This window comes from Sebastes fasciatus, chromosome 23, assembly GCF_043250625.1.
Source record: "Sebastes fasciatus isolate fSebFas1 chromosome 23, fSebFas1.pri, whole genome shotgun sequence".
Lineage (NCBI taxonomy): Eukaryota > Metazoa > Chordata > Actinopteri > Perciformes > Sebastidae > Sebastes > Sebastes fasciatus.
In genome coordinates, this window is record NC_133817.1 from 12,997,154 (window position 1) to 13,022,043 (window position 24,890).

A 24,890-nucleotide genomic window follows, 5' to 3' on the forward strand; every position below is an offset into this window, starting at 1 on the left:
TCTTTGGGCCACTTTGGGGCAGTGCTACAAGAATACTGACATTGATCTGTGTGACAAAAAGCAAAATTAGCATTCATTTGAAGTTGTGTTTCTGTCCACTTGGTCCGTTTAAGTCCAATGTTCACTTTCCTTTTAGCTCTGTTTTTGGTCTCCACCAACTCACAAGAGGAATATCTGGCTCTTTAGCAGCTAGATGCTCCACTATGTTCAATAGCTAGTCACTAAGTTTGGCGGTCTGTGATTTGGTGCTGAGCGGGTAGCGTACAATGGAGCTATTTTTGCTGGAAAAGACGCTGATGAGAGCTGTGAGAACGAACCAAAACAATAAAGCTGTGGGCCGTAAAACCAAAACAATAAACTGAAAGACGCCTCATCTGTTCTTCAGTTCTTCTTTGCTTCCTTCCACCTGCCTACCTGCCTTTCTGTCTCTCCTGCTTAGTTTTTACGCCTCAACTAATCATTCTAAATCCATAAATTTGGCATTTAGTTTTAGTCACACTGTGTAAGAGACTTTATTTGTGAAACTATAAATAAGAGCAGGGCTGTTCCCCCGCGGAGCCGCGTTACAACCTGAATCTCACTGGAACATAATGTTATTCCTGTGCTACAGTCTCGTATTGAGTCGGAGATTTATCATTATGAGTTTGAGCGCGGCAGCACTGCTCTGGCGAAGTGTAATAAATAGTCATGGTAGAATAAGAATAAATAATACACCTCTTATTTAGCATCTTGTAGCATGAGGAGAACATCTTTTAAACATGCAAGACTATCGGCGTGACCTCGGGTGTAACTTTGTTGGCAGATGTGAACACAAGCATACAAACTGACACAAACAGACGTGCATCTGCGATCACACAAACACTTATATACAGAGAATCAAAAGAAGCTTTTAGCGGCTTCTCTTTCACTCCGCTGAACACAGACAGTGAGTGGGCATCTGAAAGCATGCCCTCATAAAAGTAAAACCCAGTCAATGGTGTCTGCCCCGATGAATTCATGCATACATGCACAAGTTCAGACACCCAAACACACAGTTTTGCGCCCAGACAGTGAAGGAGCAGAGGTGTAAAATCCAAGTCAGGAGTTCTTTTATTTTTCCTCGGAGGAGCAAACAGCTTTTCAACAGGGAAGCAGAAGATGTATTGCCTCGTTCTTATCTTCCCATTTGCAGCTTTGGTTGTTTTGCAGTATTTATTTGTTTTTTTAGCCCCATTGCTTTCCTCTCTCTCTGTTCGGTTGTGTACGAAGCATTTTACGCTACACTTTTTAAATATTCCTGTGTGCTTTGTTTGTGTAAATGTCTGATCTTTATCTTGTTTTTCTTGGAGAGTAAATTCATTGTTGTGTATCGTTGTTGTGACAGCAACAATTTTATGCAAATCTCTGTGATTTAATCCTAATCAGTCAGTGTTGTGTGCCCTCCGTGCAGACGACGGGCCGTACCAGCGAGACCAGCCTCCTCCTCCCTGCTCTTCCTCCACATCCAGCGCTCTGTTGGAGGACCGCAGGAAGAGCCACATCCCAGAGGAGTTTGCGGGCCTCCTTCATGGATCTTCCCCGGCTTGTGAAACCCCCGACACACCTTACCACCTTTACAGCCCCAAATCCCGAAAATATGCCTCAACGGACGTCCAGAGCGGCCTGCTGCAGACCCCGGAGTTCAGCATCGTGATCGGAGGCGGACCCACGCAGATCTTCTCCGGGACAGGGAGGGAGTCGTCGCCTCAGAGGACCGTCAACGACCCCCAGAAGCCACAGGTGGTGTACCGGACAATCTTCCACACTAGGGTGAACCAGGACCAGGCACGACCCACGAACTGCGAGCAGGCGGATTCTCCTTGTGGCTCGTCGACGGGGGGCCACCCACCCTCCTACTCCTCGGGTCACAACGGGGAAGTTCCAGAGTTACGGGGGATCCAGACAGGAGGTGTGCCCAAGGGCGGTTCATTGGGTGCTGGCTACGAAGAGAGGGCTTGCACCCTGGGGAGGATGAGGTCCATGCCCCGCAGTGTGTTGGACCTGCAGCTGTCCAAGTCTCTGTCCAAGTCTGATTCCAACCTGGTAGCTGTATCTCCCATACAGGTAAGTTGTTGCTAACATTTTCCATCTTCTTTTGTTATTCTAAAATGACTCATTCTTTGTGCAATCCATTAACAAGAGCATGATTTATACAATAGAGCCCAACATGTACGCTGCATTATGAAGGGCTTTTTTCACTTTCTGAGGCATTTATGTAAGTGGCCAAGGACAACATAAAAGTCTCTTTTATTAAAAGTTATGAAAAGTTTTCTAAAAGTTTAGGTCAGCGACGAAATCTCAATGAGAGCAAACGCGTTTATTGTAGATATTCAGTTGCATAAATTATGCAGCCGTGGACTGCAGATAGTTTGCATCTTGCTGTATCATGCAGAGTGACTTCAGAAACAGCACAGAAAACCATTGCAACCAATTAGATAACTCCCCAATCTGGGCCACAGAAGCTCCCTGCTGTGCGGCACATTTTTACGAGACTTCCTCTTAAATTCATTGTAAATAAATCATAAGCTAAATCCATAGTCTGTTTGATGAAAAATGCTTCATTGTGGATGGAACTTTGATGAGCGCTGAAAGAACTGAAAGGGCAGTTTTTTAGTACTCAGTTGTCCAAAAATGTTATGGTTAAAATGTTTGGCAACCTTTGCATGTCGTTGTCTGTCGTTTGATTACGCTTTATTGTTGTCTTGTCCAGGAGGAGCACGGCTGGGGGTCTGGGTCTCGTGGCCAGGGGCCTGGAGGAAGTCCCAGCCCAGGAGAGGGTGCCAGCCCTGGGGGGAGACTGGAGAGAACGCCCTCCTTCACTGCTGAGTGGGAAGAGGTACGTTTTTCCAGACATTCACAGCTTATTATCAGATGTTTCGGATCGGAAAGTAGTCAATTTTACAGAAAACTAAATAGAAACGCATCATCTTTTCATCGCTCATGTTAGTCAGTTCCCTTTTCTGTGCAACTAAATGTATTTCTGTAGTAAAATTGATGCTTTTCCAAACCGAAGCATCTCTGCAGGGGACAGTGGAAACCTCTGCACCCACAGCAGCGAGCTTCCCTCTCCCTTTGAAATCCACTCGGCTGCTACACTGCAGAAGGAGCCCGGCGCTAATTTAACATGCTCCCACATTGATTTCCTTCTGTAAGCAGCTCTGGAGCTGCGGGGAAGACTAGATAGAAGAGAGAAAGCAGTTTGTTATAGCGGGTAGAGAGCGGAGGTCGAGGGTGCTGTGTGTTTTGGTCTCGGTGTGTTTGTGCCCGGGGCCTCTTCAGTATTAAAGGGGCTTTGACACAGATGTCATCCTATTGACTTGGATCTTGGCCCTTTATAAACACTATGGGTCACAGACACATTAGCTTCTGCTCACTGGTCATCATTCACACCACAACACGACACTCTGCAAACTGAAGTGGGGAAATTTGTGAGGGAAATGTCTTTTTTCTTTGATTTTTGGCTGATATATTTGACTTCAGGACATCTCAGACTACATACATGCTGAAAATCAAACATTTTAATGTATCAATATAGAGATTTTCCAAAGTAAAAGTCCCTAGAAGTCTATGATTCAACTTTTTCCCATGGTCTAGTTATAAAAAAAGTCAACAAAAATCGTAATAAATCATAATATCGAATCGCAATACTTAAAAATAGCAATACATATTGAATCGGCACCCAAGTATCATGATAGTATCGAATCGGGAGATAGGTGTATCCTCCGTAATCCAGCCCTAATGTTTACACCCTGAAAATGAAGGATCTCATGCTTTATTTAATGAGAATGACTTAATTAGTCGTTCTATTTTTAAAATAATGCTAATGGGTGTGAGTGAAAGTACATTTGTGCGTGCCTGTCCACATTTGCATGTGCATGTTCATTAGTTCCTTAACACAGCTCATAACTTGCTGATGGTGATGAAGTACCATATGGAATTTCCCATGAATCTCCGCAATTAAGGTGACCTTTCCTGTTTAATTGCGTGGTACGGGCGGATGAGATAAGATGGCTTCAGGGAAATTTCTGGAGTGATATATGGGGATTTCACGGGCAAAAATAACAGAGTTTGCTCTATATGCAGCACATGCTCAGGAAAGATTTGCTTTATTAGCACGAGGGATGTCCCACAGCAGTCAATGATCTGAAGATACCCATGCTCATTAGTGCTACAGGCATAAATAAGATAGTCTCTGTATGTTACAAATGTGTGCTTTAATCTGGCTTTACCTTGAAAATCGCTGATGTTTGTGGTTTATTTGGATGGTAATTAACAGCCTGCAGCGAAATGTGTTTAATCTAGAAAACAAGAGCAATGGAGGAGCCGTTAAAGGGTCGTTCCGGTATATAACTTGGGGCTTATATTGTGTAGCTTTGTTCATCTTTCCTATTGTAATAACATTGTAGTCACGACACCAATTATTGAGATATGGGCGTGAGGCAATGTTGCTAAAAATAAGTGCAAGGAACATGAGCAGTCAGATGATCATACAAGTTTTAAACATACCCACAGGTTAGCCAAACTTATTTGGAAGAGAAAATAAAGCAAACGGTAAAATTATTACCTAAACTGTCCATCGTAAACAGCCATACATATGTGGTATATCTCTAAGGGATAATGTAAAGCGAGCTGGTCATTGTTGTGAAATAAACCTTTGCTGCGCATCGAGGTGCCACATCGCACTGTCAGGGGTTTATTTCACAATGACCCGCAGCCTGAACCCCCAAGTGCTATCTTTTGTTCATTAATATTGAATGTGTCACATGTCCAAATTGCACCAACTCTGACACCGCACGTCCCTGGTTCCACAGCAACACACCCGCCAAGTGTGAAGTAGATCGGATGAGTGGTTCTCGAGATATGCGAAGGACATACCCACATACAGACAGACAGATTGCTTGCTTTAAAGTTAGATGTTGCTGTATTACTTTGTTCAGTGCAATGATGAAGACAACTACAAAAACGAGTTGTAGCTATTGCTTGAAGCAGAATTTATAAAGTAGAGTCGGGTGATTATTCTCTCTGGGTTTGATACTATGACCTACCTCTTCACACAAACATACAAATATAACAAAACACAGATTTTGATGAGTGCAGCTTTAAAATATCTGTCTTCATCAACGTACAGTGACAATCTAGCCTCTAGGTTCATGTGAATTGGTGCTTTGTGTGCAGTGACATATGCAGAAATTGCTACCTGTTTATCCAGCTACTGAGATAAGGCCACCGTCATGGTCCGCCGGCTTGTAAACACGGTTTGCATCTGTCAGACCTGGCCCTTTAAACACTGGTCTCGGACCAGTTTTCTCCGATCTGTGGTGAGCCAGCGGTCCTGACGGCTGTATGGATGAGCAGATCGCAGAGTTCAGTGGTTAGCAGCAGGTCCAGGGTCAGGGATGACCGGTCGGCAGTCAGACACTAATGAAGCCGCTGAAGCTTCCTCCAATCAGTCTTCCTCTCCCTTCATCTCTGCTCTGTCTTCAAGTTTCCCGCTAACACATCTTTTCCCCGTCTGCTCCTCCATGCTTTTTCAATTCACAAGGGGAATGACTGACATTCAGCGAGCTGGCTGCCGTAATGATCATGTTATGTGACACTTGAATCCAGAAATAGGGGTTTGCCTTATTACTGGGAAATGACTTTCCCTTGAACATGCCGTACATCTCTCTAACTCCGGTTCGCCGTCTTTTCTCTCTCCCGTTTGTTCAGATCGACAAGATTATGAGCTCCATTGGGGCGGGAATTGGCAGCGGTTTGGACATCAAGGAGGACACCTCAGGTAAAAGACACACAAGAACGTATGTGAGAGCATGTTAGTAAATCTTGGAGGATAATTGAGCTTTATTACAACTTGGGACTTATGTCAGTAGTTTTGGCCATCATTACCATTGGTTATGATAACTCTGTACTCACCAAAGCAATTGCTAAGATCTGGGAGCACAGCAGCGTTTTTACACTGAAGTCAGTGCAAGAAATAGAAGCAGTCAGATTATCAGACAGCAAAACAGGAGGAGTAGATGGCGGCCAATTGGTTCCCAACCTGGAGGTCGAGACCCCTCAAGGGGTCATGCAATACATGCTGGGATAAAGAGAACATTTACTGAAGAAAAGCATTTGCTACACAACATTTTATGTAAAGGGGGGGTCCCTCTGCGTTCTTTTCCGGGGGTTTTCAAATGGAGACATCCACCCAGCCGGTAGCAAAAAGCTGTGACATAGGTTACTAAAGTAAGCCAATCAATAAGGTTATTATGAATAATGTGAGTCAAAGTTAACTGTGCTGAATTTGGAAATGAATGAAAGGGTTAGTTTGGATTTTTTTAAATGGGGTTTTGCGAGGTAAAATTACTATTTTTGTCAATGGAGTCTGGTTGTTTTGAATAGAGAGCACTATAACGGCTTCAGTTCCCCGTCGGAAAGGGCTGTCTGATGGCGAGGTAAAGCGGCTGTGGACGGGAGCAGAAAGAAAATGTATTTTAAGCCACCTAAAAAAATCAATATCAGTTTAAGTGTACACTATATTTGGAGTATTTTCACCGCTTTACCTCGCCATCAGACAACCCCCTTTGTGACATGGAACTGAAGCAGTTATCTATGCTTTCCTCAAAGCCACCAGACTCCATTCACAAAAATTGTTATTTTACTTCACAGAACAGGTGAGTTGCTGGTCTACCGCTGCATCGATCGGTTAGTTTGTTTGTGTTATTGTGTGACTTTTGGACCCGAACTAACGTGGCGTTCACACAGCGGTACGTTGCTTAGCTTCCGTGTCGGTACTCCTGTCTGCTTCTCCAAACTGGGAGCGTGCCGACCGCCATCTAAGTTACTGTATGTAACGTCAATACACTGACTATAAGGATGTATATATATACTGTACATGTAGCAGTGTCATCATGCAGAAACCTACGTCACGTCACGTGGGAAAAAGTTCTTAGAAGGACTTGGGGAAATAGCATTTTGACACTGAAACATACATAGTTTGACCACAATTTGAATGTTCGGATTTCAATACATAAAGGACACCACTGTGAAGCTACAGAATGACATAAAAACTTTTAAAAAATAATAATAAAATGAATAAGAAATTAAATAATTTTTTTCAGAAATTCCTCTAATCTTTTTTTTCTATTAATGATTGAAAATGTACGGTTGACGATGGCTCGCGCGTAGAAATTGCTTAATTTTAAGTGGTCACGAGCCAAAAAGGGTTAGGAACCACTGTCCTAGGGAGCTACAGACAGTCAACACAGCTGCCTATGGGATGTGGAGAGGTGAAGTGGCATTAGATGTTAGAGAGATGAAAGTGATGAGGTAGTCAAACATCCTTGATGTTCATTGGTTGAAAGGAAGCCTGCGGGCAGATCTTGTTGAGGTCATTGATTAATAACTGAGAGGTGGAGCCACAGAGAAATGACGAATGATAATTGTCTCCCTGCTTAGCTGGCACTAAAAGCTTCATTCATTAGAAGCAAAAGGAATGATGGTCAAAAGTAAAAAAAAAAATAAGACCTGAATTGAAATAAATCATAATAATAATAATGTATATAAGTGTGTGGGTGATTCTGCTTTTTGACTTTCTTGTGCGCATCAAATCCTCGTTCACCTGCAATCCTCATCTCTATTTACTGCGTTCATCCCGCTCTCCCTGCGTTAACTCCCCCATCCTCCACCTCCACCTCCTGATCCCCTCCCCTCCTCTTCTTCCTCTCTCTCTTTTCATCTATGAATGCAAAGCCTCTGCTAACCATGGTTACCACAGGGAGAAATCCTGTTTGTGCCAAACCAGCACCCCCCACCACCACACCAATACACACTTAGCCACACCACACAAACACAGACAAACACGCACATATAGATGCTGCTGCATGCATACACTCGGCGTGGTGTGTGTGCGTGTGTGTGTGTGTGTGAGTGGGAGGGAGCTTCTTGCAGACAAAGAAGCTGGAGCTGTTGTGATGGCTATTATCAGCAGAGCGAGCCAGATATATGGAGAGCGGCAGGGTGGCGGTCGACGCCGTGAGAGAAGATAGAGACAGGAGGTAGACGGAAGGGAAGTGAGCGAGAGAGAGGGAGTGAGGGAATGAGGGAGGAAAGCAGCGCTGAGAGCGAGAGAGAGGAGAGAGAGAGAGAGAGAGAGAGAGAGAGAGAGAGGAGGCTGCAGAAGCATACAGATGAGAGTGGGAGTACTTGATAAAGAGAAATCTACAGCGCAGGCAGCTCTCGCTCTTTCTTTCTCTCTCTCTCTCTCTCTCTCTCTCTCTCTCTTTCTCTTTCTCTCTCTCTCTTACGCACACACACACACACACTCGCGTACACACACACACGCTCAAGGGGAGCAGCCAAGCAAGCGCAACAGCTGAAAAAGAAAGCGGCTGCTGTGCTGTGCGCGACAAACACACAGCTTGCGGATCTATACCTTCTAGTCTTATCCAACACCCATCTCTGGCAGGATTTAACCCCTGGACGGCAGCTGTTTTCTGGATACAACTTCAGCCTTCACCCCCTTTCTCTTCATCCTCCCTCTGGCTGGATTCAGCAGCATCTGGACGCCTTAACCTACCCGCTTGCACCCCATGCATGGTGACCCCCCTCCATCCTCACCATGCCTCTAGCCTAGCCTCCACTCCCTCCTCCTCCTCCTCCTTCACCTTTTCCCCCCCTTCTACCTGCCTCCCCTTTTACTCTCCTCCTCCTCCCGCCGCCTTGCCAAAAGACTCCTCAAAAGCATGGCGGGCTCTTTCGACAGCCACTTTGCCCGCCACAACATGATGTGGCAGTGCCAGCTGTCTCAGCCGGACTGCCGCTGCTACCGCGTGGATGGCTACTCCTTACTGAAGCGTTTGCCCCTCCACCCCCTCATAGGTCCCCGTTGCCCGCTGCAGTCCGTGGGCCAGTGGCTTGACTCCATCGGCCTGGTCCAGTACGAGAACCACCTGCTGGCCAATGGATTTGACAACGTCCAGTTCATGGTGAGTGTTGCACAAAGTGTTTTGGGGGGGAAAAGAGAGTTTAGGATGGGATGTGTTCATACATCTCTCTTCCCTTCTTGTTCTTTTTTGTGCTTTATATGTAATCTCCTCTCTCTTGTTTGTCCCACCTCCCTCTAAGCTCTCCCTGCTCCCTTAGGTGTAGCTCATCGCCTCTCTTTACAGTGATTACCGCGACTAGTTTTTCCTCCTTCACTCTGATCTCTTTCGTTTATTGGATTTTCCTCCTCTTTGTATCATCCTCCCTTCTCATTCTTCCCTTTCCAATCATCCGCTGCCTCTCCCCACTGATGCCATGTGAGGTCCTCCTACGCACAGAAACGCCACATCTCCAGCACCAAGCTACATACGTGCTACATGCAGTGCTACACTAACAGTGCATGTCAAAAGCCATGCTTGGTTCATGGCGTTTGCATACATTTGTGCATGAAGGCGCATAGAAACACAACCACCTGTAGTCTGTTTTATCCGACATTCCCTTCATCTACAGTGACGTAGGAAGAGAAACTCGCTGGGTCATTTCGAATTCAGAAACTCTTTTGATGTTGGAAGGGGTGTGTGTATGTGTGTGTGTGTGTGTGTGTGTGTGTGTTGGTAAGATATCCACAGGAAGAGAGGGTTAGTGAATACTGAGCAAGAGGGAAAGCAGAGAGAAGCGATGAGAAACTGCAGCAGACGCAGAGAGACGGGAGACACAGCAGGGGGGATGCTGACTGGAGGAGTTTATCTGGGGTTGCAGATCGTCACTGTTGGTGACAATGGCAACTTTTCAGGACCAAAGTTTTGGGATTTTTCCAAACTGTTTTAAACATTTTTTTATCCAACCTGCATTTCTTTCCTTTGGTTACCCTGGTAACGGGATGAAATCACAGAATCTCCCTGTTTCTTTCTTCATGTGTTTCTCCCTCACGTGGTCACTCTATAACTGTATGTTTTTGGTCAAACTTTACAAGCGTTATTAAGTATTTAATACTTATTAATTGTTTTTTGGGGCAGATGGACAGTTGTCACTTAGTGTGTGTCTTTGCTCGTCTACATTTAAACATCTGCAGTCTCTGCAGTGGCTGGTTATCATGTTTTCCATGTTAACCAGTACTACAGCAGACTGCTACTAACACACCATCATACAAACCTCATCAGTGCCCTCTCCTCCTTCCTTATTCCTTCTTTTTCTCCTTTGTCAGTTCAATTCAATAGAGCTTTATTGACATGATGCTTTGATTGGAAAAGATGTTACCAGAGCATAAACATAAACAAAGTAAATAATACATTAAATGAATGCATTAAAAAGTGGTGATATTTACAGCACATGGAGTGAAACCACTACTGACAACATGAAATAAGTGAGAGGAGAAATACACTAAATCATAAAATGAAATGAGGAAACATACTCTGTATTAGTCTTTATTTCTTTTTCCATCTAAATCATTGCAGAGTTTACAGTAAAGCCCCTAGCATATTCATCCTTTTTATACAGATTCCACAGGTAGTAAAGGCAATGTTTTGTTTTTTTATATAGATATATTACATTTATATATAAGGTGATATGGTTGCAATATTTGCCTTATCCACCTAACCCTTTTGATTTTACCCCTTTACCAAAATTACATTTGGTCTCACCTAATTGTCTTGTCTACATCCAAAAACATAACTAAATCAAAACTTAGCAGACATAATTGCCTCTCTTTTTGGCCACTTGGGGGCAGCACAACAAGCTGCAAGAACAACACTGACATATTATCGCATTAAAGTTGTTAAAGTTGCCTCGTAGCAGACACGGAGTGACATTAGCATTCACTAGGAGTCGTGTTTCTGGCCACGCGACGAACAAAAGTCCAATATTCACTCTTCTCCTCTGTTATGGTTTCTACCGCTGCCTGAGGGAGCTATCTGGCCTTTAAGCTGCTAAATGCTCCACTCTGTTCACCAGCTAGTCATTAACTTTGTTTGTTTGCTTGTTTGGTGCTGAGCAGGTAGCGTACAAAGTGTTTATCTGAGCTATTTTCAAAAAAGCTGCCATCTACTTTTGGAAACAACACTGATGAGACGAAATTAACAGTAAAGCTGCAGCCTATAAAACAACACAATGAGCTGAAAGAGCTAAAAGGGCTCAGTAGAGATGAGAGAAACTGCAGGGTAATGCAGATGTGAATCATTTTAATCAGTGTTAATATTTAAACAGATTAATGCAGCTATAAATTCAAACATTATTTGAAACAGAAGTCAGTGGGCACATTTTTAGGATTTCTTAGTTTTTCACTCTCAAAAATTTCAAATAACTACCTTTTACTGTCTCCTTTACCCAAATCAACCCAACCTGTCTTTGTCACAACTGCCTCCCATTTAATCTGATGTAAATTAAATGAAGTATAAGCAGTAGGGATGCATGATATTGACTTTTTGCCGACATTTTCCAACTCATTTTGGCCAATACCGATATACACACATTTTATTTACACAGATCACTTCTTCCAAATATTGTCTCTCTCATATTGAATTAAAACATACATATTTGGAAGTCTTTTTTGTTTTTTTGCTGTGTCTTTATGAATGAGTTTAGGTAGGAATCATTGCAGCCGCTGTGTGAGTTTCCAGGCACCATTTTCTTTTTAGCTTTGAATATAATTTTTCTCGTTTAGTGATGTCCCCAGGTGAACCCTCCCATCATTTACACCCCATCCTCTCACACTCACACACATACGTGCCCTCATATCAGCGCATGTTTTACTCTCAACAGTTTTGGCAGTGCTTCTGAGAGACTTGGGTATTCTCTGCTCTCCTGGCCTCGCCCCTCTTGTCTTAAAATGTTTCTCAATAGCTCAGTCATCCCCTCTGAGATGCCTTTGGATACAATTAATATTGAAAAGAGCCGAAGATGAAACAGCCTTACAAACATCATGGTGACTTCAAAGTCCCTTTTGTGACTGGGCCTCTCTCCGGGTCTTTCTCTGTTGAAAGTTTTTCTGGCGTCCCACTTGGAGTTTTTAAACCTCTTTTTTCGTTGGTTGTGATTAAACAGGAAGGCGGTTAATGTTTTCCGACCTTGGGAAAGCTCCGTGGTTACCGCAAATTGATATTAATGCAGTTAAGGCGCAGGCTACAGGGATTTCAGTGGTATTTTGCAGCGCTCCTTTTTATCGTTGGCTGTGGATTCTTCAAGGAGAGGATTGGGTCAAATTCATTTCAGCACCACTCAGCATGGGGAATCAAATTAAATGGCAGATTCAAGCTGAAACAAGTCAGCGCATTAGAAAGTCTTTCAGGGCCAGTTCAAGTTCATGTGTAGAACTGATTGGTTTGTAAATTAATTTGACCTTGGTTCTGATCCGTATCAGCGCATGGCAGCACCATGTACTCTACAGGCACATAAACATGGACCATTCCAGTCTACCATTACCATTTACCACTAATGGGGGTCATTAAGAGTGGGCGTGTCCGGTCACCTTAAGCAGACAGTAGAGGACAAGTGCTGCTAGACTGATGGACACATAGCAAAGAGGCGGAGTGGTTGTTATGGAGACAGCGTTTGATATGAAGGACGCGTGATGGAGATGAATCACGCCCAGTTTAAATGACTGTACATAATGCATATATGTGTGAGAGAGAGGGAAGCAATGGACAGACAGTGGAGCTGAACAAAGAAAGTGAAATGGCACTGACTAAACACAGAATCTGCATTAGGGATGAAACTAATTATTAATTATTTTCATTGTCGATTAATCTTCCGATTATTTTCTCAATTAATCGATTAATTGTTCGGTTAATAAAATGTCATAAAATTATGATAAGTGTTTCCAAAAGCCCTTAATGATGTCCTCAAATGTCTTGTTTTGTCCACAACTCAAAGATATTCAGTTTACTGTCATAGAGGAGGAAAGAAACCAGAAAATATTCACATCTAAGAAGTAGCAATGAGAGAATTTTTACTTTTTTTTCTCTTTAAAAATTACTCAAACCCATCTATCAATCATAAAAATAGTTGGCGATTAATTTAAGAATTAATCATTCCAGCTCTAATATGCATCACAGCACTAATAGAGCCACATACTTTGATCCACAACCCACATCAGCTTTCTTGCTAATGGCCGGTAAGATACAAAGAAAGTGCCTCGTGTTGCACTTTGGCTTGCCGGAACAGGCTACCAGGGAAAAGTGTGTGCTAATGTCAGTTTGCTGGCCAGTCAGCTGTAGCACAGACTTAAAGGAGCATTTCTGATATTTTTCAATAAAAAAACAATTAACTTTATTCCATTAATAGATTATTTTTTGGGCCACCTTGGGGCAACGCAACAAGCTGCAAACACATCAATAACATAGTGCTATTAAAAAGTTGATAAGCTGTAAAACACATCAATATCATAGTGCGATTAAAAAGGTGATATGGTGAACTTGTATTAACACATCCAGCAGACACAGACCAACATTATCATTCATTTGAAGCCATGTTTATCGACACCCAATGAATGAATATAAGTCCAATATTCACTCTCCTTTTCTGATTGGCCTTTTTTACCGATGCCTGAAGCAAGTATCTGACTATTTAGCTGCTAAATGCTACACTGTGTTCACCAGCTAGTCAGTAATTTTGCCTGTTTGTGTTTGATGCTGTGCAGATAGTGTACAGTGGGTTTATCAGAGCTATTTGCTGAGAACAGCTGTCTGTTGCTGATGAGAACAGTAAAGTTTTGGGCCGTAAAACCAAACCAATGAGATTAAAGAGCTGAAAGGCTCAGTAGAGTTGTGGGGAAATGCAGTCGGGTGATACATCTCTGTGGGTTCATCGCTGCAATTGAGGCCTTTCATATTACATAGTTTGACCCAATGTTCATATAAATTTTTTTTTTGTATTTTTCATTCATTTGGATTGCTGCTTTAGGCCATATGGTGAATTTAAGCCCAATATTCACCCTATATTAGCTCTGCTTTGGTCTCCACCCACTCTTAAAGGTGCAGTGTGTAGGATCTGGCGATATCTAGCGGTGAGGTTGCAGATTGCAACCAACTTAACTTTTTCCACGCATGTAGGAGTGGCGGTGGCTGATGCAAAAACGTGAATGTCCCTATCTAGAGCCAGTGTTTGGTTTGTCCGTTCTGGGCTACTGTAGAACATGGCGGCTGGCTCCATGAAGAGGACCCGCTCCCTATGTAGATATAAACGGCTTATTCTAAGGTTACAAAAACAAAACGATTCATAGTTTCAGGTTATTATACACTAAAGGAAAAATATTTATTTATATTATATTCCATTTCTACCAATAGATCCCCCGAAATGTTTCACACTCACTGTTCCTTTAAGGGAAATATCTGGCTCTATTAGCTGCTAAATGTTCCACTTTGTTCACCAGGTAGTCGCCAACTTCCTGTTCTTTCTGTTCATCTGTTGTTTGGTGCTGGGCTGGTAATATAGAGTGGGTTTATTAGAGCTTTTTTTGCTGAAAATGGCAGCCTGCTGTGTCTGGAAACAATGCTGCTGATGAGAGCAGTGAGACTGAACCAAAACAGTGAAGGGATGACTAATTGTTATATCAGTCGGATTTTGATTATTAAACTGTTTTCGTCGCAAAGTCTGGCATTAATGTGTTCCTCCTAATGCGTCCAATCAGAAACAGATGATTGAAAGCAGCGTCTCAAGTTCATGCGTGTCCGGAGCTACTTAACGATGGATCTGAGGCAATTCACCTTGCTTAGTCCTCTGACTGCAGTCACACTGTCCCTGTTAACACTCAACATTACCATCAAACATACACACACTCCTGACTTAACATGGCACGCCAGCGCAGGCACTTAGAAATGCGACCAGAATATAAAAGTGAAAGGAAGAGAGGGGAAGGATAGTGGAAATGATAAGATTCAGCACGGTTTGTTATCGCTCACTTTAGAGATAGATACCACAGAAACTCTCGTAAGCATCACAGAAACCGATGCTTTGCAGATTGTGGAGAAACAAATACTGAAAGAATTTCTCGTAAAAGCTCCTTTTATCAGGATGTTTTTCTTATTTGGTTTCAGGCAGCACAATGAATCGAAAGAAAGATAGAAAGTAGAGCGAGGTTAGGTTTATACAAGGAATTACAAAAATGAATGGGGGCACAGTGCTATATAGATATTAGAAAATTAAGAGATAAAGCTTGATGTCGTGCAGTGTGTACTAAAGAAACTAAAGTTGATAAGAGCAGCCGCGAGGCTAGTGAGATTAATTTGACCCAACTGTTTCTCAGAGGTAGAAAAAACAACAATATGTGAAATGAAATATTGTCAATATCCATATTTCATTCACAGATGGCACCTCTAATCCTCCTTATAAAGAAATGTATTATTCTGGAAGAGAAATCCTTATGAAACTTAAGTTCTTCCCATATGAAATAACAACCCGGTATCTCGTCAGAGCGTGTAATAGACCCGCCTATCCACCATTGATAGTATCAGTGTCATATTTTACCTCGCTGAGGCGTGAATATTACTCGCGTATATGAAGGTGCAGTACCAGCAAAAACACTCACTTAGGTTTAGGCAACAAAACTCCTTAGTTAGGTTTAGGAAAACGTTGTGGTTGGCCTTAAAATAAGTATGTGAACTATGTACAAAACACGGGTCTCAAACACGGGTCTCCTGGTGTTTGTTGGACCCATCCACCTCTCCTACCGACCGCCATAAGTGGACTTTCTCACTTACCTTTTTTGGCTGGACCGCCAAAAAACGCAAAAGTCTGTCGTTGAGTGAGTGACTGAGGGATGAAGTTACCCGACTGGTCAGCTGAGTGTTGGAGTTTCCTCATTGGCCGTTGTTCTTTCAAAATGAAAAAGCGGAGAACAGTCCTTTTATGCGTGACGCGTCTGGCTTATGAAACTTGGACCAAGCCGTCAAACTAGGCGATCTAGTTCTAAAATGAAATGAGATTCAGCAGTAACATCGCCTGTTTCTCGCTTAAAATGTTTTCAGAAGTAGATTTTTGTGGATTGTTTAGACGGAATAACGGAAAGTTTACGAGCAGGTTGCCACGCTGTTTCCTGTTTGAAACATCAATCAGAAAACCAGGGACCAATCGGGTGCATTCAATACGATAGGGTACGTAACCGCTTGAATGGCCAGTTGAGTGCAGCAGCGCGTCTCCTAGCGTCCTCGTCGGACCTGGTGGACATGTAGCGCTGGATTTAACATGATAGACATGACCACTGACTATTTGTGTAACAATTTAGCCACAGATTCATGGACTGAATATACACTGTCCAACCATATACTCGGTTTTGACCGAGTCTTGTTTTCTACATCACAAGCTCTGAGCGTAGCCTGTTTATTGCATTTACATTGCAGTCAGTACAAACTACATGGTGTACAAATGACACGCCTAAAGCAAGAACGGCGTTCTTTTTGTACACTTTTGATTTGCACAGTAGGGTGGAAATACAGATAAAATGTAACACCGACGAGCTTGTAAAGAAACCAAAATTAATTCAATTCTGGACTAAAAGTGCAAGTAAGGACGGAGAGGCGATGGTTTGAATAGTAAGTAAGAGAGAAGAAAATAAATTAATGAGAAAAATGGCAGAAGAATGGCAAAGAAATGATAGAGAAGAGGCGAGGGATGAACACAGGCATGAAAGGAGCAGGATTTGTAGTACTCTACTAAGCCTGTTGGCGCAGATAATGGCCTTCGCTACCATCACTGAATAGCAATTTTTGCTTCATCTTTAGTCTTGCCTCAGCCCCCTGCCGCTGTGCATGAATTTTAATTCCAGAGCGTTTGTGACCCACTGCGGCGTTGTTTTTAAGTGCCGGGGTCCAAGTATCACAAGCTAACCACAGGCCACTGCAATTGTTATCAACACTGCGGATGCTAAACACCTTTCGCCACCGGCAAAATAGATTGTTAGTGTTAATACCAGTTCTGCATACCAAGTGTTTGGGAATTAATCATACATACGCAAGATGGAATAACTGTTTACTTTACAAACAACGTAGGCTTACCCCCTGATCCATCATGTGCACTTGGAAATGGCAGATATGGGGCAGACATACTGTTAAGACAGAGATGTAAACAGTGCAGGATAGGTTTGGAGATATAAAAGAACCAATGTTAGCGAACTCTATCTCTTTCTATCAGGATCCCAACAGGGAGCAATTAGTCAAGCCTTTGAATCCCTCCACAGTCCACTCTGCTCCGACTCTGCGAGCCATTACTCTGCTGCGAAGTTGTAGCACGGTAACTCCTTTCTCTGGGCTCCATTAATCAGCCTGGGAGCTGATCTATGAACTGTTAGACTCTCACAGAGTGCCCGGGCATACAGGTTGGCGAGGAGACTGTGGAAGGGAATAAGTTTAGCCAACAGGATGAGCCCTAATCAGCTGCTGCTGCTGCTGCCGCCTCAGGTCTCACAGTGCAGGGACAGACTGGTGGAGCCCTGGAGACAAAGTTATACTAATAAGCCTGCAGCAATATAACTCACTTTAAGGGGCTTTTTTTGTCCAAAGTGTGTTGACATTTTAAACTTTCATTAATCAAGGTAAAGCCGGGGGACATAAGTTACCAAAATAAGCCCTCCCAAAACAACTGATGTGGCAATACAATGAGAGCATGGATTAATAGAGCATGTGTTTGGTTTAGCAATCTTAGCTCATAAACTGAGATGAAAAGAGATGCATTAATGGACACATTAAGACTTTCAATATGGACCTTTGGCCTTCAGAATAAGGGGTGGTACTACAGTTAGTTATTTTAATGTTTCTACCCGCTAAATAAAAGCAGTGATGCTTGTCAGGATTACCAGTTTGTAGACTAGTTTCAAAGCCCTCTAATTAAAATGTAAATGTCTGTGATTAATCGTGTGATAATCTAGTATCTTAGTAGATCTGGAGTTCAAAAAGTAAAAGAGATTTTTCTGGCAAATGTTCTTCAGGATACTGCAGTGAAAACTAAAAACGACAGCTATCTCCTACCCGGAATTAAAATGTCACAGCATCGGAGCAAAATGTCCTTTTTGCGAGAGTCGACTTCTGGGCAGAAGTAAAGTAGGAAAAAAGCAGATATCTGCTATCTACCTGCTTTTTCTCCCCTCTCTCTCTCGTCTCTTGGATGTTTGTCACCGTTATTAGTTTGACAGGAAGGAGATGTAGAAGGACTGACAGGTGTAATCCTTCCATCTAGCCAGGGAGTGTATGTACAGTGTGTGTGTGTGTGTGTGTGTGTGTGTGGATGGTCCTGAGCTTGCCTCCAGGCTGGTCACACACTCCCTCTCCTCCTCCTATATCTATACCATCATCGCGGTGATTATCTTGCTTTACTTTTCATTTCTGTCAGAATCTATATGTCTGATGGTATTTCTGGCTGAGCTGGCCTTTTTCCTCTCTGCTGCTCTTCCCTCCCTGCGTCACACCTTTCCTCTAATTATCTGTCTGCATGAAGACTCTCTGACCCTCCGGAGGGGGGATGACTGATAGGTCTCTTAATGTTTCCCATTGGATTAATTAAAGGTGGGACTGTATATGATACCCATAGGGCCTGCTGTGTGAGTCTTAAGCATGGACTGTATATATAGATGGACGACACATCTCATCTGGGTTCATTTTTTGACGTCATTTGGAGCCAGAGTGTGCCATTGTTTTTTGTCTTTTTATCCATAGTTAACTCACAATCCTCAAATTTGACTAACGCATTTTCTCCTGTGGCCGTTAAGTGTTAAATAAATACCTTACTTGGAGAACCTCTGGATAGGACACATGGACTGAATTGGCCAAACAAAATGCAATAAAAGCTAGGACGGTTTTATTGCTATCATACAAATATCACACAGTCCTCTACTATAATGTAACAATATTACGATACCAGTGTGTTTTTTTCATGTTTTATCTTATTTAATACCACACACATGTACAAATACTCATTTCAGCATTCCATAGAGCCATTGGTTTGATTTAATTTCTGTACAAAAATAAAAACTATTACCACACTGTTGGAATTTGCATGTGTTGTGTAATTCATCACGCATTTTAATCAGTTACATTATTGCGGCGAGACTTTTCAAATCAATCTGCATATAAAGTGGATTACCATGTAATGATAATTGAAGTTAAAAAAAACCCCCATCTGAATGCATACTTGATGTTCGCTGTGAGGATTGCACACCTCGAGTGAGCTTTAAGAGGCTGTGATTTGATTCTCATACACTGTGGCAATAAATGGAAAAAACAATGGCCCCAGCCAGGAAAAACAAATCTGAAAGTGTACAGCGTGCATTCAAAAATGGTCAGCAAAAACACAAAGTATGCATGATCTGTAGAAAAGAAGCCAATTTGTGCTGATATCACAAACCTTCAGTATAGGAGAACTGAACGAAAATAAATAATGAAGACCTTAAAATGCTAACTGCTGCTGTTTTAGTGTGGACATTAACATCAAATGCTTCTATTTTTTGCCAAGGAACTGTCCATTAAAGTCATCCTATGTGGAGCCGTGCTTAACTCTTGCAGACACTGTTGCATTGTTTGCTCTGGGTGGAAAAATGCTGCATAAATCCTAACCGTAGCTGTTGTTTTCTTTTTACTCTGCAGGGCAGCAATGTGGTGGAAGACCAGGACCTGCTGGAGATTGGGATCCTCAACTCGGCCCACAGACAGCGCCTCCTGCAGGCCATACGGCTTCTGCCCAGGGTCAGTACTGCAGCGAATCAAACACCCCAACAAGAACATCTCAGACATTAAAGAAGCACTGTGTAACATCTGGCCACATGCTCCAAACAAATAGGGGGCGGCATTTCAGCTCTACTACTGAGTCCATACAATCTCAATTTGCAGTCATTAGTTATAAAAAAAAAAAAAGCCAACTACTAACTAACAGCAGGGAAAGAATACGCAAAAGTCAACCAACTTCTGAAACTCTGAAAGCCCGTCAATATATCACTGCAATCTTATAATCTTCACATGTGGCGTCAGCCTGTAGTTTACAATAGCCATCTTTGTGTTTACTGTGCCACTAACCGGGGGCTGCGTGGCCCGTGTATGAACGGATGCTGAAAGAAAGATATTGGATCAAATCCAAAGTGGCAGAAACTAGAAAAACAACCCGCACCTTCGTCTCATCCCATCCTCCCCGCGGCCAGGAGACCACCCCGCTCTGAGGAGAGCGTGCGGTGGCTCCTGTAGATGGACCGAATTCAGCCAGAACAAACCTCAGCGCCGAGTGTCGCAGCGGGCCGGTGGAGCGCTGGGTCTAACCTGTATAACGGCAGCTACAGAAAGTTTACTGATCCGGCAGGGAGTCGGGGCGGTCCCCAGGGATCAGACCCCCGGTGCTTAAGTGTGTACCGCTGGCTGAATTCGAACTAACTGCTAACTGATGGTCTGTCTCGTAACGTTTTCTGTATCGTTTTCTTTGTCCTCTCATGTTGGACTGAGGACAGACTGGACGCTGCAGTGATTCACTATCGCCTCTCGAGGAACAAGTGGTATTACAAAACAGAACGGGCCAAGGGTAGCTGGTTAGCATGCTTATTCAGTAGATATCTCTGCAACACAATACATAGACGTTAAAACTGTTACTTCGTCACATGCATGTTCATAATGTTAGTTCATTTTTTGAATGTTTTAAACCAAAATTCTAGCCAGATCTTACACCTGGCCCCTTTAACTAAACCTGAGCTTTCTAATCTGTGTTTATTGTAATGTCAGTCTCATGCAAGTTACATAGATTCATCAAATTTTAAACTGCTTAAGTTCATATTTCCAATTTAAGATTGTAAAGTATAGTACTAATGAGTGCTAAGTGAGTTGTAGCTGCAGCCAATCTGTTTTGTTTAGTATAAAATGTCCTTCTCAATCTGTGTTTCCGTGTTGTATAGCTCTCTGTGGGTGGTTAGGTTTCTCTCTGCATGCTCTGGAGAATCCTTGTGCCAAAGAGTTGGGGGATTCAGGAAAAGATGCACTAAAGCTACTGTATGTTACTTTAGATCACAGTATCCAAACTACATCAAATTACATGATGCAAGAAAACTGCTCACTCTTTGCTGAGTCTAAATCCCCATCATCCTGCATCTGTTAGATTCAAACACAGATAAAAACATATAGATACACTTGTCACAGAGCAAAAACAGCCAACAGTTGCTTAAAAAAGGGACCAAAAGCTGTTTAAATGATACAACAAATACTTAAACTTATAGGATAGTTTGCCGTTGTATGTTACTGTAGGAAGGTCAAATGCTTTTGTGTGTGTGTGAGAGAGAGCGAGAAAGTAAGATCAAAGGTGTTGAAATGGAGTGAGAGCAGGAGAAAGGGAGTCTGAAGAAGAGCACAGAAAGAAAAGAGAGACTCAGAGATAAGCAGTAAGGTTTCATACAGACACCCAGAAAACCTTGATCTCCAGTCAGCACATTTCTCTTCTCATCCCAACCTCTAAACTTAAAAACACTGTAAAAAATGTAACTTTTAACTTTTGCCCGGCCTCACACACGCAGGCAAACACATGCTCGACTTGAGGTGGAGGACGTGGGATGTTTGTTTGAAGCACCATAAACTCTCTGAAGCTGTTTTGACTGCCAAAATGAAAGTGAATGAATTATGAATTATGTGCTTCACTCACAAAGTATATCAAATCCCTGCTGTTGGCGTCCTATTCTGCCCTTTCTCAAAAGTCAGGCTTGTGTTACTTGTTTGCACTGCAAATATATGAGAATTACAAATATGCAAAATGCACTCTTTTAGAGCTCAGTACTGGTTGCATCCTCCTGTACCCTGCCGAACTGGGGGAAGGTCTTTAACATAAAATAAATCTTTGATGATCCTCATGTAGGAATTAGGCTGCAGCAGCAGAATGCAGACAGGAAATGAAAAAAGTGCAGTGCAGCAATCAAATGCAGTGGGAATAGGATTCAAACAGCTGTCATGTTATATAAGAAATATGTATGTAGGCTGTGATGTAGTTAGCATTTGAAAGGAGCGTGCAAGCTGTTCTAAGCTACAAAGCTCCAGGTCAAAGGTAGTGTACCATATGGAGAAAAACACATCCCACATTTCCTCACAGTGTCTCCTACATTTATGAGAACATAGAGGAAATTCAGCGGAAAAAAGCCGAACTTTAAAGATCACTTTTCTGTCTGTTACCGAAGGTGCGACCTGTCGGTTACGATGGCAACAACCCCACGTCGGTGGCAGAGTGGCTGGAGTCGTTGGAGCTCGGCGACTACACCAAGTCTTTCCTCATCAACGGTTACACCTCCATGGAGCTGGTCAAGAAGATCTGGGAGATCGAGCTCATCAATGTAAGTCGCACATAATTATTTTCACTTTCTACTTCTGCCTGCAGTCCTGACATTTTTTTTCATTTTAAAAGGAAAAGGCTGGTGATATTTTTCTCCCATGAAAAGACCAAATTATTGTCTGCGTATCCAAATCCTGATTAATCTTCTTCCTCTTGTCAAAAAAAACCTCCATTGTTGTCCAATGGACAATAGTCCCCAACAATTGCTAAATATAGACTACAGTGGCTTTTTAAAAAAAATAAAACGATATAGTTGTGACCTGTTTTTAAAGGGGCATTTCACCAAATTTTTACACATGAAAATATAACAATATACTTCTGTTTCTAAAGTCTGAGAAAACAACCGTTCATAAGACATGGGCATTTACCAAGCAGGGCAACCCAATATCATGTCAAAGGGTGTAATAGACCCGCCTGTCCACCAGACGAAAGTGTGTCACTGTCACGTTTTGCCTCGATGAGGCGTGAATATTACACGCTTGTATGATGGTGGAGTACCACCAGGGGGCAACAAAAGCACTCACTTAGGTTTAGACAACAAAACCATTTAGTTAGGTTTAGGAAAAACGTCATGGCTGGGCTTAAAATAAGTACGTAAACTAAGTAAAATATGTACGGAAACAATGTAACACAAGTACGGAAAACACATCAGAAACGTCACTAAAAAACGTGTAAAGTGTCACTATCGTAACTTCTAAAATAAAACACGGTCTCCTGGTTGAAAGTCCTGTGTTTGTTGGACCCATCCACCTCCCCTCCCGCCCGCCATAAGCAGTCTTTCTCACTTTTGCATTGCAGTCAGTAGAGACTATATGGCGTACAGATGACCCACCTAAAGCAAGAATGGCGTTCTTATTACACACTTTTGCCTTGTGCATTATCTTGTCATTCACGCGCCTTTTTTTGCAACCTGATGGGGCATGGAGGTACTAATTAAATATGTTGTTGTGTTGCATTATGGGAAATGTAGGAAACCAGGATTTCTTGAGTTTGATCCATAACACGGGCTAAATATTAGGATGCCTCTGCTGCTTCAATTTTGACCATTCTTTATTTTAGTACCTCTTTCTCAAGTCCCCTGACTTTCAGAAAGTAAAATACTAAATCACTTTAAATATTCACGTCTTCATTAGTAAGGAATAGGCTTTGGGTTGAGTGCCACAGACGAAGCAGGAAAGTATTGAGAGACAGACTAACACGTTATTAGTTTGGATCTTTTCATGGGATTTGTTTTCAATAAGAAAAATATACTCCAGCTTCATCCTTTAACAGATTAATTCTTCTTAAAACAAGGTTTATCTGCTAACCGGACAGATGTGACAGATATTTCACCGGCTTGTTGCTTGAAACAACTTCATTTTTCAATCAAGTGATGCAATCTTGATACTAACAGAGTAATCCATCTTGTTTCGACGCATTATCTCTTATTTTCAATACATTTGTGTGTCAGGTCTCTCTCGTAGACGGATATTAACTCCACCTTTAAACCGTGGATAACAAGTTTTTTTTATCTCAAATGATGGGTTTTCTTTGCGATAAAGGACAGCAGCGGCGCAGCTGTGGCTTTGTGAAGCTGAATGCTTGTTGGTTCCTGTCCTCATCTCTCACCTTGGCTGACAGAGTGAATCTGTTTCTCCTGGTCAATATATCGCACTACAGCCCCATACATCAGCGGACGCACAAGCTTTATCCTTTGGATTTTTTATCTGAAGTCGATGTGAAAGTTCCCTCTGTGGGAAAGATGCAGAAGCCACACTGAGTGTGTGCAGAAAGCCCATCAGGCATTTTCTCCTCATTACTGCGCAATTCATGCTAAGAATGCAAACAGAAAGGAGGCTCGTGTTATATCATAACCTTATTGCTTATTCTCTATTTTGCTTCTTGTCATAACAGATCTCCGTCTTGCTGTAGAAGTTTGTGGTTTAACATTTGCAGTAGTAAGAAGCTGCAGCAGCTCTCCCTTGATTGAAATCTCTCCTTCTGTAAATATCAGTGATGGTGGATGATAACCAGGTTTGACATTCGAGTGTAGTGCAGGTTTATGATTCAATTTTTACCAACATGAAATCTTCAGTAGAGACGGGATTTGCTGCAGGACTGATCTCATCGGAGCGACGCGCTCCCTTTGATGCTCTGAGTGTAACGAAATCATGCTGGATTGCAGAGGGCGCCCGCCTGGCTGATTTCAATGAGAGGCAGAGGAGAGGAGAGGAGGGGTGTTTTTCCTTCCCAGCGGAGGATAAAGTGATAAAGTGATGAGTGATCAGCTGGAGGAGGTGGAGAGGGAGTTATATAAGCATGTGGGATGCAAGATGTTTCACAGCGCTGGGGATGCCGCCCACATGCTGCGCTTGTGTGTGTGAGTGTGGATGCATATGTGAGATAGAGAAAGTGTTAATACATGCTTTTGTGTTTTATGCATGTGTTTTTAAGTACACCATGTTTGAAACACAAGCCAAATTATACATCAGTCTTCTTTCTGTTATGGAAAATAGAGGAGCTTCAAAGCCTAAATAATGTGCATATGAAGCATATTTATACTACATACTTATTCAGAACTGTCATTTAAGACCTGCATGTGCATGTAAATACAAATATTGTATAGCATAAGGTTTCTGTCTATAGGAAGAGTGAGTGAC

The 24,890-nt window shown here is 42.5% G+C and overlaps 1 protein-coding gene across 6 annotated transcripts in view; it reads left to right on the forward strand.

The window, feature by feature from the left end:
* The window catches only part of anks1b (ankyrin repeat and sterile alpha motif domain containing 1B), a 248,195-nt gene that overhangs the window by 178,734 nt on the left and 44,571 nt on the right, over positions 1 to 24,890 (forward strand). For all 6 annotated transcript variants that reach the window (XM_074625196.1, XM_074625198.1, XM_074625197.1 and 3 more), the window contains 6 exons: positions 1,430 to 2,082; positions 2,729 to 2,854; positions 5,728 to 5,797; positions 8,881 to 8,987; positions 19,551 to 19,649; positions 22,100 to 22,252. In XM_074625196.1, the coding sequence (XP_074481297.1) occupies positions 1,430 to 2,082; positions 2,729 to 2,854; positions 5,728 to 5,797; positions 8,881 to 8,987; positions 19,551 to 19,649; positions 22,100 to 22,252 (1,208 nt within the window). The remainder of the gene's footprint in view (positions 1 to 1,429; positions 2,083 to 2,728; positions 2,855 to 5,727; positions 5,798 to 8,880; positions 8,988 to 19,550; positions 19,650 to 22,099; positions 22,253 to 24,890) is intronic.